This window comes from Callithrix jacchus, chromosome 7 (genome assembly GCF_049354715.1).
Source record: "Callithrix jacchus isolate 240 chromosome 7, calJac240_pri, whole genome shotgun sequence".
NCBI lineage: Eukaryota > Metazoa > Chordata > Mammalia > Primates > Cebidae > Callithrix > Callithrix jacchus.
In genome coordinates, this window is record NC_133508.1 from 89653838 (window position 1) to 89669358 (window position 15521).

At 42.5% G+C, this 15521-nt stretch overlaps 1 protein-coding gene across 3 annotated transcripts in view; it reads right to left on the reverse strand.

The window, feature by feature from the left end:
- ZFYVE9 (zinc finger FYVE-type containing 9) overlaps positions 1-15521 on the reverse strand; it is a 216541-nt gene that overhangs the window by 7211 nt on the left and 193809 nt on the right. For all 3 annotated transcript variants that reach the window (XM_035251494.3, XM_035251492.3, XM_035251493.3), the window contains 4 exons: positions 12876-12956; positions 9394-9556; positions 6677-6782; positions 550-726 (listed from right to left, as the gene is read on the reverse strand). In XM_035251494.3, coding sequence (XP_035107385.3) covers positions 550-726; positions 6677-6782; positions 9394-9556; positions 12876-12956 — 527 coding nt within the window. The remainder of the gene's footprint in view (positions 1-549; positions 727-6676; positions 6783-9393; positions 9557-12875; positions 12957-15521) is intronic.

Below are 15521 nucleotides of genomic sequence, written 5' to 3' on the forward strand. Positions count from 1 at the left end.
TCTTTCATCATTCCCTGATGACGGAACAACACTGTGCTCAGGAACCAGTTTCTCCCCATAAGCACTCAGGCCGGGAGTGGCTTGCCGGGAAGAATTAACACTCAGTGGGGAAGGGTAATCAAGCTGAGCCTACACCCAAGTTCTAAGTGCCTTAAAGCTAAAGGGTTGAGGGAACAGAGAGGTCTGGCAATTTATAAGCAACAAGGCAGGACCTGGAAGGTCCTACCACATGCTCCCCTCTTTGCCCCACACTAAAAAGGAAACCAACTCCTTGGCATGCAGGTGAAGAAGCCACAGTTCAAATGGTTCTAACCAAAGCATCACATGTGGGTATCTGACCAAGCATCACACGTGAGATGATATCTGAACAAACATCACGTGAGAATCTGACTAAGCATCACATGTGGGTATAGTACTATTAAAGGGAGGGTCAGAACACTATATCCAGTCAGGCCAGACGGTCTCTGGGTGGATGCAGGAAAATTCCCATGTCAAAAATACAGACATTGCCCAAGGCCAGCTTTAAAAGCTGCAGACGACACATCGTACCTGATCTGAGTCAAGTGTCACACGTAGTCCCAATTTGGTCATTCCATCTTCTTTCAGAAGCTTTAGGTGAGGACAGAGAGCAAGGCAAAAAGCCTTGGCAACATGCTCAGTCAATCTACTGTGATCTGCAGGATCACTGAGGCAATTGTGCTGGTCATCATTTTCTAGGAAAAATACCTGTTCCCCAAACAAAAGAGATTTTTAAATTTGTTCCTGGATTTTGGGAAAAATAAGTAGATTAGCTCACTGTATATGAGCACCTTGATTCTCCAAGATGTGCAAGAAGACCTGACAGGAACAGGACACCATAAGGTCCCTTGGTCAGGAAAAGTCGGGCATTGATGTCTTCCACCTAAAAAAAAAACCAGTCCCTACCAATGGAACAGAACAGAGGCATCGGAGGCAGCACAACATATCTACAACCATACAATCTTTGATAAACCTGACAAAAACAAGCAATGGGGAAAGGATTCCCTGTTTAATAAATGGTGTTGGGAAAACTGGCTAGCCATGTGCAGAAAGCAGAAACTGGACCCCTTCCTGACACCTTACACTAAAATTAACTCCAGATGGATTAAAGACTTAAACATGAGACCTGGCACCATAAAAACCCTAGAAGAAAATCTAGGCAAAACCATTCAGGACATAGGAGTAGAAAAGGACTTCATGACCAAAACACCAAAAGCATTGGCAGCAAAAGCCAAAATAGACAACTGGGACCTAATCAAACTCCACAGCTTCTGCACGGCAAAAGAAACAGTCACTAGAGTGAATCAGCAACCAATAGAATGGTAAAAAATTTTTGCAGTTTACCCAACTGACAAAGAGCTGATACCCAGAATTTACAAAGAACCCAAACAGATTTACAAGAAAAAAACAAACAAGCCTGTTCAAAAATGGGCAAAGGATATGAACAGACACTTTACAAAAGAAGACATACATGAGGCCAACAAACATGAAAAAATGCTCATCATCACTGGTCATCAGAGAGATGCAAATCAAAACTACATTGAGATACCATCTCACGCCAGTTAGAATGGCGATCATTAAAAAGTCTGGAGACAAGAGATGCTGGAGAGGATGTGGAGAAATAGGAACACTTCTACACTGCTGGTGGGAGTGTAAATTAGTCAACCATTGTGGAAGACAGTGTGGCGATTCCTCAAAGACCTAGAAATAGAAATTCCATTTGACCCAGCAATCCCATTACTGGGTATATATCCAAAGGACTATAAATCATTCTACTATAAGGACACATGCACACCAATGTTCATTGCAGCACTGTTTACAATAGCAAAGACCTGGAACCAACCCAAGTGCCCATCGATGATAGACTGGACTGGAAAAATGTGGCACATATACACCATGGAATATTATGCAGCCATCAAAAACGATGAGTTCGTGCCCTTTGTAGGGACATGGATGAATCTGGGGAACATCATTCTCAGCAAACTGACACAAGAACAGAAAATGAAATACCACATATTCTCACTCATAGGTGGGTGATGAGAACACATGAACACAGGGAGGGGAACACTACACACTGGGGTCTATTGGGGGGAATTGGGGAGGGACAGCATGGGGGGGAGCTGAAGAGGGATAGCATGGGGAGAAATGCCAGATGTGGGTGAAGGGGAGGAAGACAGCAAATCACACTGCGACGTGTGTACCTATACAACTATCTTGCATGTTCTGCACATGTACCCCAAAACCTAAAATGCAATTTAAGAACAAAAACAAAAACAAAACCAATCCCTGTCTCTCTGTCTCTGCATCCACAAAATTGCAGCAGTGGCCTGCCTAACTCCCTGCAAGCCTCCATGGTTGCAATGGCACATTCTTCTCAGAACTAGAAAAGGTCTCCATTTGGCATTGTGTGCCACTAAAAGGTAATCCCTATATGTGGACCATTTTCCTAGAAAATGATCTTAAATCTAAGACAATAACCCAGCAGCTTTATTTTACAATTACTCTTAGAAGGGAACTGACTGGCTCAACTGCACAGAAGAACTTAAGAGACAGACGAAGAGCCGAGCTGAGCCTAGCATCTGAGCCTTTTATTGCAGAGCTTTTTCCACCACACAGTCCTGCCACTGCAGAAGTGGGAGCTGTGTCAGCATGCCCACACAGAGCTATGCACTGCACTGTGCACAGGCAGAAGTGGAGCACACTTGGAACTGATGACCCAAGTACTAGTGGCATAGAGGAAGGGTCATGAGCAAGTCCCTTAGTCAAAGGACTAAAGAAAGACAAAGGACTTTATTTTTTATTTTTGAGACGAAGTCTCGCTCTGTCACCCAGGCTGGAGCGCAGTGGCGTGATCTCAGTTTCTCAGGCCAGGAGTGGCTTGCTGGGAAGCTCATTGCAACCTCCGCTTCTTGGGTTCAAGTGATTCTCCTGCTTCTGTCTCCCAGGTAGCTGGGATTACAGGTACATGCCACCATGCCTGGCTAATTTTTATATTTTTCATAGAGATGGGGTTTCACCATGTTACCCAAGCTGGCCTTAAACTCCTGTCCTCAGGTGATCTGTCCACCTCGGCCTCCCAAAGTGGGATTCCTCCCAAAATGCTGGGATTACAGGCATGAACTACCACACCTTGCCCAAAAGACTTATTTTATTTTTTGAGATGGAGTCTCACTCTGTTGCCTACCACCCAGGCTGGAGTGCAATTGCGCGACCTCAGCTCACTACAACCTCCCACCTCTTGGGTTCCAGCGATTCTCCTGCCTCAGCCTCCCCAGTAGCTGGGACTATAGGTGCACCCTACCACTGCCAGCTAATTTTTGTATTTTTAGTAGAGATGGGGTTTCACTATATCAGCCAGGTTGGTCTCAAACTTCTGACCTCAGGTGATCCACCCACCACAGCCTTCCAAAGTGCTGAGATTATAGGTGTGAGCTGCCATGCCTGGCCCAAAGGACTTTTTTTTTTTTTTTTTTTTTTGAGACAGTGTCTCATCCCGTTGCCCAGGTTGGAGTGCAACGGCACGATCTTGGCCCACTGCAACCTCTGCCTCCTGGGTTCAAGCGATTCTTCTGAGGCAGAATTCCTAAGTAGCTGGGATTACAGTCACCATGCCCGGCGAATTTTTGTATTTTTAGTAGAGATGGGGTTTCACCATGCTTGCCAGACTGAGGACTTCTTAATAATTAATTTGTCTCTATAAAGTGGAAAGCACCTGAACTTCTCTGGTTATTGTGAAGATAAAATGATATAAAGGCAAAATATAAGGCCGGGTGCATGGTTCATGCCTATAATTCCAGCACTTCAGGAGGCTGAGGTGGGTGGATCATGAGGTCAAGAGTTTGAGACTAGCCTGGCCAACATGCTGAAACCCTGTCTCTACTAAAAATACAAAAATTAGCCAGGCATGGTGGCTCATGCCTATAGTCCCAGCTACTCAGGAGGCTGAGGCAGGAGAATTGCCTAACTCTGGAGGCAGAGATTGCAGTGAGCTGAGATCATGCCATTGCACTCCAGCCTGAATGACAAGAGCAAGACTCCATCTCAAAAAAAAGCAAGGCCGGGCACAGTGGCTCACGCCTGTAATCCCAGCACTTTGGGAGGCCGAGGCAGGTGGATCACGAGGTGAAGAGATTGAGACCATCCTGGTCAACATGGTGAAACCCCGTCTCTACTAAAAATACAAAAACTTAGCTGGGCATGGTGGCGTGTGCCTGTAATCCCAGCTACTTGGGAGGCTGAGGTTGCGGTGAGCCGAGATCGCGCCATTGCACTTCAGCCTGGGTAACAAGAGTGAAACTCTGTCTCAAAAAAAAAAAAAGCAAAATGTAAAAGATATAAAAATGATGCAAATACATGGTATTTCTATATAGCAACCCCTAGCTTACTGCTCCATAAGGAGCTTACACTGAGGGGACTACCAAGGAGGCAGCTCTGAAGCTTCATGCCTGGATGCACTGGAGAGTGTCGGCATGAAGTGAGAGTGGGAGTCAGAAGATCTGAGCTCTGGCCCCTGCTCTGCCATTAATGAGCCAACATCAAAGTTAGTCACATAACCTCTCTGAGCCTGTTTTCTCATTTGCATCATAGGATTGACAACTCGCCTACCTCACTGCTACTAGGGAGCAAAAAGGAGGGAACAGAGGACAAACTGCTTTATAAGCCATAAAGTGTTTTCACGTTCCAAACTGTGTATTGCTCAAAATGTGTAAAAGGGACGAATCATTACATAGCAAGTAACTAAAATCTTGTGGCTGCATATGAAAACATGGAGTCTGTTATGCAGGATGAATCCCTTAGGACAACTGCTCAGCACTGGAGAACCAGGTCAAATCTCTGCTATCAGGAACCAGCAATATGAACTTGAATAAGATATTTAACAACCCTGGGTCTGTTTCCTTTTGTGTAAAATGGAAAAGCTTGAAGTCACAGAATTTTTTTTTTAAATTAAGACTCTCAAACTGAAAAGAATCCTACAGATTTTATAATTTAAACTTTTATTTTACAAATAAGTATACATGAGGTTCAAAAGTAATTAAGGGATCTAAGATCTACTTGTTTACTCACTGAGAATAAACATTTAAATTTTTTTTGAAATTTTATTGTTCCTCCAACCTCTTGGGGATGAAGAGAATAAACTTTCTCATCTATATGATATGTATATATAAAAAGGGTCACTGAAAAAAAAAAAGGTTCACTGCCCTGCTCCTCTCATTCCCAGGTGAGGCTCTAATACAGCTTTCAAGTTAAGGAGCAAATTAATACAGCGGGAAAGAGCTTAGGAGCTGGCCAAATCTGGGTTTGAATCAGGATTTTGTCATTATTTATTTGCTTTGTAATCTTGAGCAAGTTAATGAGTCTCTGAGTTTTAGTTTTTTTTTTTTAATAGATGGAGCCTCGTTCTATTGCCCAGGCTGGAATGCAATGGCATGATCTCAGCTCACTGCAACCTCCACCTTCCAGGTTTTTTTTTTTTTTTGAGACAGAGTTTCGCTCTTGTTACCCAGACTGGAGTGCAATGACGCAATCTCGGCTCACCGCAACCTCCGCCTCCTGGGTTCAGGCAATTCTCCTGCCTCAGCCTCGAGTAGCTGGGATTACAGGCACGCACCACCATGCCCAGCTAATTTTTGTGTTTTTAGTAGAGACAGGGTTTCACAATGTTGACCAGGATGGTCTCGATCTCTTGACCTCATGATCCACCTGCCTCAGCCTCCCAAAGTGCTGGGATTACAGGTGCATGCCACCATACCCAGCTTCCTTCCAGGTTTAAGTAATTCTCCGCCTCGGCCTCCCGAGTAGCTGGGATTACAGGCACGCACCACCATACCCAGCTAATTTTTTGTATTTTTAGTAGAGACAGGGTTTCATCATCTTGGCCAGGCTGGTCTTGAACTCCTGACCTTGTGATCCACCCACCTTAGACTCCCAAGATCTGGGATTACAGGCATGAGCCACAACACCCAGCTGTTTTTTTTTTTTTGATATGGAGTCTTGCTCTGTCTCCCAGGCTGCATGGCGTACACTGGTGTGATCTTGACTCACTGTAACCTCTGTCTCCTGGGTTCTAGCAATTCTTCTGCTTCAGCCTCCCAAGTAGCTGGGGCTACAGGTGTGCACCACCATGCCTCAGCTAATTTTTGTATTTTTAGTAGAGACGGGGTTTTACTATGTTGCCCAGGCTGGTCCCGAATTCTTGACCTCAAGTGATCTCCCCACCTCAGCCTCCCAAAGTGCTGGGATTACAGGCATGAGCCACTGTGCCTGGCCTAGTTTTCTTACTAGTGAAATAAATCTATGTTTTAAAGACTGTGTTATCTAAGACAGTTTAAGTACAGAGTATCTGACCCAGCTTTCTGAAGAATACTGCAAAGATGGTATGTACCACTCAGAGATGTACTCTTCTTGAGTTCCAATGCAAATAAACTCTAAAAGCTAGTTCACAGGAAGGAGGATACATCAGATGGGCGCAGGCTGCAACTGGTGTCATTTCTTCCTGGTGATCTCAGATCGACCCGGGGAATTGGAGTACAAAAGGGAAACATTTTTCTCAAGACTTTTTGTTTTTCTTATCCTCCAGAGTCAAGCCAGAATGTGGCTCTTGGCCTAGCAAAAAGTTGTGCTCAAAATGGATCAAAGATGCCAAGTTTCATTACCTTACCTCTGTCCATCTGATGACTTTTCCATTTGCTTTATATTCTGATCCATGGAATATCTTCACATTTGTTATAGTCTCCATGGACTTCCCATCTATAGGACTTACGACACTAAAAGAGAGGCAAAGAAAAGATAGACGCAGCTCTTAAAGTAAGAAAAGCCATTTTTCCTATCACATTTTGCTGCAGAAGTGTTCCTACTAATTACACTGGGTACCTTGCTAAACACACCTTTGCAGTACATCATAGCAAGAAGAAGCCACTGTATAAAAATGTACATGAACTGAGCTCTTGGGAAAGGATCTGTGCACTGAAATAATTCAAAGAACACACATGTGAAAAAGGAATCATTTTTCCAGGAGCCAGTTCTCTTTAATGTTTTTGTTTGTTTGTTTTTTGTTTTAGGAGATGGAGTTTTGCTCTGTTGCCCAAGCTAAAGTGCAGTGGCATGATCTCGGCTCACTGCCACCTCTCCTTCCTGGGTTCTGGCAATTCTCCTCCCTCAGCCTCCTGAATAGTTGGGATTATAGGCACACGCTGCCATGCCCAGCTAATTTTTTGTATTTTTAGTAGAGACAGACAGGGTTTTACTGTGTTGCCCATGCTGGTCTCGAACTCCTGAGTCTAATCCACCCACTTCAGCCTCCCAAAGTGCTAGGATTACAGGTGTGAGCCACCGGGACTGACCTAGTTCTCTTTAATGTAAAAAAACTGATTAATTAAACTTGCTCTTCTTCCAGGATTCCTTTTAAGTGAATGCATGGTTACCTGCTCAATCTTGTTTTCACTCAGCTCCTGACTCTGTAATAATACTCGTCATGATATATTATTCATGTTTGCATACCTGACTTACAAATGAACTTTGGAAGGAGAGGGAATATATTTTCACCTCGATGTGCTTGCTATATTCCCATTACTGACCCACTGCTTGGAACTTAGGAGTCTAATAAATATTTATTAAGAATTATTTGCTGGGCCGGGCACGGTGGCTCAAGCCTGTAATCCCAGCACTTTGGGAGGCCGAGGCGGGTGGATCACGAGGTCAAGAGATCGAGACCATCCTGGTCAACATGGTGAAACCCCGTCTCAACTAAAAATACAAAAAATTAGCTGGGCATGGTGGCGCGTGCCTGTAATCCCAGCTTCTCAGGAGGCTGAGGCCGAAGAATTGCCTGAACCCAGGAGGCGGAGGTTGCGGTTCCGAGATCGTGCCATTGCACTCCAGCCTGGGTAACAAGAGCGAAACTCCGTGTCAAAAAAAAGAATTATTTGCTGAACATAGCGGCTCATGCCTGTAATACCAGCACTTTGGGAGGCTGAGGTGGGCTGACTGAGCTCAGGAGTTCAAGACCAGCCTCAGCAACATGGCGAAACCCCACCTCTACTAAAAATAAAAAAAAAATTAGCTGGGCGTGGTGGCTCACACCTGTAATCCCAGCACTCTGGGAGGCTGAGGTGGGTGGATCACCTGAGGTCAGGAGTTTGAGACCACCCCTGACCAACATAGAAAAACCCCGTCTCTACTAAAAATACAAAAATCAACTGGCTGTGGTGGCACATGCCTGTAATCTCAGCTACTCAGGAGGCTGAGGCAGGAGATTCACTTGAACTTGGGAGGCAGAGGTTGCAGTGAGCTGAGATCACACCACTGCACTCCAGCTGTCTCCAAAATAAGAGGATTATTTGACCAAGTTGCTAATTATGACAGTGCCAGTGAAAACAACTATCTATGTTTCTGTCATAACACATTCCCCTTCGTGCTAAATTATCACTACTAGATTCCTGAATAGAAAGGCCACCTCTGATAGGCATTTCCTCCCTGAAATACAACAAGTGTAAATACATGGAAATACACATTCATTCTGATGAGAATTCAAAATGATTGGCACAAAGATTCTAAACTTTCCCTAAGAATTTTCAAGCCTGTTTGTGTTCGTGAATCTCTATGTATTAAAAGTCAAATCTTAAACTTCAGTATCAGGCATTCACTTCACTTACTCAAAATTAGTTGAATTTAAGTTTAATTTCCAACTCATGAAATAACAATGTTAAAAAAAAAAAAAAAGAGCACCTTGGTTGTTTAAAATCCTTTGAGAAAGGATACAAAGTTCAGCTTGTAATGTATAAATGCAATGTTTTCCAGCTTGTCCCTGAATGTCTGAGTAAGAGAGAAAGAAAGGGATGTGGAGGAAAGAAAATTGTCAAAGATGTCTCCAAGGTTTTGGCTTGAACCAGTAGATCAAGTTGCCAAAACGTTGAGGAAGAATATAGGCTTTGAAACCCAAGAAGGTGGTTTTAAGAGCTAGTCTTAATCAATTCCTAGCTTTGTAGACCTGACAAGTTATTTAGCCTTTTGGTACTTGTTTACTCATTTAGAGAATGGAAATGTCAACACCTGTTATTATATCAAACAAAACAATGTTGGCAAAAAAGTATTGGTAAATCATAAAAGGCTCAGGTATTGTTATCTCAATTAACTATAGAGGGATTTTTTGTTTCATCAACACCGCTGCTCATACTCCTCTCAAAAATACATAAAGAAACTCCTTCAGAAACTAACTTACAAAACCATAAATTTAAAATTCCATGTTAAGCATTTAAAGCAGTCTTTTTCTTAGGCAGGGCTTTCAGTAAAACTATAAAACACTAGCGCAGATAGCAGACAAAACCCAGAGCTTAGCCTACAACTAAAAGCCACAACGGGGATGTGTGCTGCATTTACCCCTTGCTAACGTTCTTGTCATCATCCACCCACTGGATGTGGATGTGCTCCTGGGGATCCTCCGCATCCGCCTTCCCACAGGTGATGGTGAAGTCTTTCATCTCTCGCAGTGCCTGCCTCAAGGAATCCATGTTCTCTGCAGTGATCTGGACCATAACACCATCTAAGAATCAGTACAAAGTCAAAGGAGAGGCATATGAAACACAGCACCTGGCATCTAGCAAATCCCTCTGAGTTAAATGTAAACCTTTTCTCTGCTTTCCAAAACTGACACACAGGTTTTGCTTTTTGAGCTGAATCTCTTACTGAAAGTGTTGTGACAAGCGATGCCAAGATGGGTTCTGCTTAAAACACTTGTTGATTTAAATTCAGACACGATTAAGAATTTCTCCTGAGACTACTTAAGGGGAAAACTTAAACACAGTCAAATTCTTCTATTGGACACACCAAACATTGTGTTCCTATTTTTACTCCTGAATTTATCATCCTCTGATCATATTTATTTGTTTGCATCTCCATCTCTCTCGCCTCACTATGACTGCCTGGCATAGAGTGAACGCCCAGTAAATGTTTGCTAAATAAATCACTGAATAAATTATAGTAATGGGCTTGGAGATAAATCCATTTATTGACTAGCAGTAAGGCAAACCTACCACAGAGTTTCATATGGGCTACAATATAGCCAACAGATGGCAACTGTTTTTCAGCTGCTACCTGCCTGAGTTGAAGGCAAACACTCAAATTGACAGTAAAAGTTGTCACATGCTGAAAAATTACTCTGCTTCATTGATACACAATGAACTAATTTCTAAACAGTCTCAATAAAAATTTCATAAATAGGCAGCCAATTGCTGCACTGAAACACACAAGCGAAATGCAAGACCCAAGAAATTCCCAACCCAGACAATAAACACATAATTTTCAAACACACTGCTTTGAATTGGTAAGGATCTATGTCTATCTTATCTATCTCTCTATCTATCCATCCATCCATCCATCCATCCATCCATCCATCCGACAGTTGCCCAGATTGGAACGCAGTACTATTCACAGGAATGATCATAGTACACTGTACCCTCCTGACCTCACAGGGTCCTCCCGCGTTAGCCTCTGAAGTAGCTGGTACTATAGGTGTATGCCACCATACCTGGCTCATTTTATCACTTTAACAGCATTTATAAGGGGTGTTTTAAAAATCACCTTGTGAAGTCACAATTTCAACTATAGTCAACACTTGATTATACAAGCTTTAATTAGTTGCTTTTGACCAAATGACAGTTTAACTCCTAGATTTTCTGGGTGTGGTGGTTTACACCTGAAATCCCAGCACTTTGGGAGGCTGAGGCTGGTGGAACATTTGAGGTCAGGCCTGAGCTCAAAACATTGAGACCAGCCTGACCAACATGGTAAACCCCATCTCTATTAAAAATTTTAAAAAAGGCCAGACGAGGTGGCTTGTCCTGTAATCTCAGCACTTTGGGAGACTGAGACGGGCAGATCAGAAGATCAGGAATTCAACACCAGCCCGGCCAATATGGAGAAACCCCATCTCTACTAAAAAAATACAAAAATTAGCCAGGCTTGGTAGCATGCACCTAGAATCCTAGCTATTCGGGAGGCTGAGGCAGAAGAATTGCTTGAACCTGAGGGGTGGAGGTTGCAGTGAGCTGAGATCGTGCCACTGCACTCCAGCCAGGGCGACAGAGCAAAAGACTCAGTGTCAAAAAAAAAAAAAAATTAGCTGGATGTGTTGGTGCACAACTGTAATCTCAACTACATCTCAGCTACTCAGGAGGCTGAGGCAGGAGAATCACTTGAGGGAGATGGAGGTTGCAGTGAGCTAAGATAGTGTCACTGTACTCCAGCCTGGGCTACACAGTGAGACTCCATCTCAAAAACAAAAACAAAACCCTCTTAGATTCCCTAACAATTTCTAAATAGTATGTTTCTGTTATGTAATCAGAGTTGTAAATTTTAATTGTAAAATATTAGTGCACTCTACATTTCACTCACTGTTTTGTTACATTTACCAAAAGAAGACCAAAGCCAGTATCTATAAATATATGTACGATTATCTATGTATTCTTTCTTTCTTTGTTTTTTTTAGACAGAGTCTTGCTCTGTCACCCAGGCTGGAGTGGAATGGCACTATCTCAGCTCACTGCAACCTCCACCTCCCTGGTTTAAGCAACTCTACTGCCTCAGCCTCCTGAGTAGCTAGGATTACAGGCACGTTCCACCATGCCCAGCTAATTTTATGTATATTTAGTAGAGACAGGGTCTCACCATGTTGGTCAGGCTGGTCTTGAACTCCTGACCTCGTGATCTGCCCACCTCAGCCTCTCAAACTGCTGGGATTACAGGCATGAGCCACCATACCCAGTATTATCTATGTATTTCAATTAACACACTGGAATCCAGCCCTAAGAAAGGACTGTTTTTACACAGGGCTTCAGAGTGAGCTACTGTAAAAATGAAAACCTGTCGTTATGTGAGGTAGACTATATTTTCCATGGATGACCATATCTCCCATCTCATTTTTCTGCAATGCTGCCTTCCCATTTTCTCATGTAGAAGTGAAGTCTAATTTTCTCCCTTTTCTAATACCAAAGTATGGTAGAAATGACACAATATGACTTTTAAGAATGGGTCACAAAAGGCAATGCAGCTTCTACCTTGTTGCTGAACAGTCATGTTTGGAGTCTTGAACCACCATGTCAGAAGTCCAGCTATCCCAATGCTACCAAGCCGTGTTAAGGATTCCCCATGTAAGTACTCCAGTCACCACTCCTAGTCTTTAAATCATCCCAAGCCAGGCCTCAGTTGTGTGTGTGAACAAACCTTCATATAATTCTAGCTCCCAGTCATCAAATAACTTCAAGTCATCCCAACTAAGACTCCAAACATCATGAAACAGGGTTAAGCCATCCCTGCATTGCCCTATCAAGATTCCTGACCCAGAGGATTAGTAAGCATGATAAAATGGTTGTTTTAAGCCATCTGTTATGAAATAAGAGATCAAAACACAACGAATCGACAAAGAAACTGTGTGCCAATTAGCCTTTAGTTTAATTAACTTTTGTCAACATATTTATCATGTGTAATTATAGCAAATTAGCAGCAAGCACATCCCATTCTGTACCCTAAGTGATGACAACATTCTTGTGGACAGGAGAGACTGACTTTCAACACTTACATATTAATATTTGTACCCAATGATATATTTGAACTTAGTCTACATGCCCTCGGGTACCTTATCCCAGACCTCTGAAAGGCCATCTCCTAGTTTTAATGTCACTGTCAACATGGTATCCCTACCACTTACTCCTTTCTTTAGAGAACTGAGCACTCTCATGGTGGTTTTAATTTGCTGAAGAGATGCTACTGAATAAATAGTAGGAGTCAGACATCTACAGCAGAAATGTCAAGGATTCCCTTTATGTTCAATCGTTATTATGAGGACTGAATACTTCATTCTTTACCTTCCACAATACTGGACTTGGCAAGGTATCCAGAAGAGGATTTCAGAGCGCCGCTGAACACAAAGAAACTGGCACCAGTCACTAAAACAGCAATAGAAATAGTTTAGTGAAGACAGACCCTATGCTGGAGGGATTGAAAACAATAACAAAATATTCAGAAGTTGAGAATTCCAACCATCATCATACAGAAAATTTAAAAACTCAAATCTATATTCTACAATAAACATGTAGCCAAGAATTCTGATGCTTACAATAGCTTTGGGAATAAGGTTTTAAGATATGCTCTTCCATTGTGTTTTGTTCTTCCTCTAATTAAGAATCCAAGTGACCAGGCCCGATGGCTCACACCTGTAATACCAGCATTTTGGGAAGCCGAAGCAGGTGGATCACAAGGTCAGGAGTTTGAGACCAACATGGTGGAAAACCCATCTCCACTAAGAATACAAAAATTAGCTGAACATGGTGGCGCCTGCCTGTAATCCCAGCTACCTGGGAAGCTGAGGCAGGAGAATCACTTGAATCCAGGAGGCAGAGGTTGCCATGAGCTGAGATTGCGCCACTACATTCCAGCCTGGGCAATAGAGTGAGACTCTGTCTCAAAAAAAAAGAATCCAGGTATCTTACAAGAAAATGAATCTTAACGGTTGAGGGGCCAGGGGTTGGCAAGCTATAGCCTGCTTGGCCTCCAGCCTGTTTTTATAAATAAAATTTTATTGGAACATAGCCATGCCCATTTATTTACTTATTATCTATGGTAGTTTTTGCACTAAAATGCTAAAATTGAATAGTTGTTAACAAAAACCATAGGCTTGCAAAATCTAAAATATTTATCACCTGGCCCTTTGCAAAAAAAAGTTTGCCACCCACAATCTAATCCATTGATTTTCAGATTTTTTTTAAGATCAAATATATTCTGAAGATGGAAATATGGTTGCCAACTATTTTATCTGCCAAGTAGAGTTTTTTTTTTAAAGCATCCATTTAAAAGACAAACTCTTATTACCACTATCTCTTCATTAAAAAAAAAAAAAAAAGGTTACATTTAGCTTTATAGAAACTTCACTGTACTACTGTCCTTATTTTTCCACATCTTACTTAAACTGAACTGGACACTAATCCAACTTCCTACCCACTGGCCCCGCAATACTTTTAAGATGTGGTCATCCAGGCTTTGTTAGACTCCTAGTGACAGGAGCCAACAATCACACAAGGCAACCCATACTACCTCTGAATAACTTCCAGGCTATACACTGTGCTCTCAAATTGAGCTCAAATCTGGCTCCCTGTAACTTTCACCCACTGGTGCTGGTTCTGGCCTTTTGAACCCAAAGAGAAAAAGTTCAGCCTTATTTCCACATAATCAAACACTGTAAGAATAGACATGGCAATTTTTCCATCCTCTTCTAATATCTACCTTTCCAGGTTAAACATTCTTACTTTATTCAAGAAGGCTTTCTTTGAACTAGGTTCTGGATTTCTCACAGATCATCCTCTGGAGACCCTCCAGTTTTATGACTATACTTAATGATATACAGAACTTATTTGAATATTCTAGATATAATATGACTAATAGGGAGCACTGTATCCTTAACACCTTATTTTGGATACTGCATTTGAACATACATTTGCTAAATACCTTTTATACCTTTACTAAACAAATGATTTTAAAAATACATTGGCCAGTTGCAGTGGCTCACATCTGTAATCCCAGCATTGAAGCCAAGGCAGACGGATTCACTTGAGACCAAGAGTTCAAGACCAGCCTGGCCAACATGGTAAAACCCTATCTCTACTAAAAATCTAAATATTAGCCAGGCGTGGTGGTGCACGCCTGTAATCCCAGCTAAGGCAGAAGAATTGCTTCAACCTAGGAGGCAGAGGTTGCAGTGAGCTGAGATCACACTATTGCACTGCAGCCTGGGTGACAGAGCAAGACTGTCTGAAAATATTCATCTATCTGCCTATCTTCCTGCCTGCCTACCTACCTACCTACCTACCTACCTATCTCTCATCTATCTATATGAGACTGTCTCAAAATATCTACCTATTTACCTACCTACCTACCTACATCTTGAAGAGTGACCTGTATGCCTACTAGACAAATGTTTCACAAAACATACAAAGGAATGCTAGTTTTGGAGAAACTCTGAGGGAAAAAAGTCTTGTGGTCAAATAAATTTGGGAATAGCTAGATGCTATCTTCCTTTTGAAAAATTAGATTACACATCACCTTGTTGGGTCTAAAAAGTCCCATAGTACAAGAACCTGTTTAAACCTGTTTAGCACACAGGGTTTGTTCTTTTTTTTTGAGATGGGGTTTTGCTCTTGTTGCCCAAGCTGAAGTGCCATGGTGCGAGCTTGGCTCACTGCAACCTCCACCTCCCAAGTTCAAGTGAGTCTCCTGCCTCAGCCTCCCGAGTAGCAGGGATTAGAGGCATGTGCCACCAAACCCAGTTAATTTTTTTTGTATTTTTGGTAGAGATGGGTTTTCACCACGTTGGTCAGGCTGGCCTCGAACTCCTGATCTCAGGTGATCCGCTTTGGCCTCCGAAAATGGTGAGATCACAGGTGTGAGTCACCCTGCCTGGCTCTTTTTTTTAAGAGACAGGATCTTGCTATGTTTCCCAGGCTTGTCTTGAACTCCTT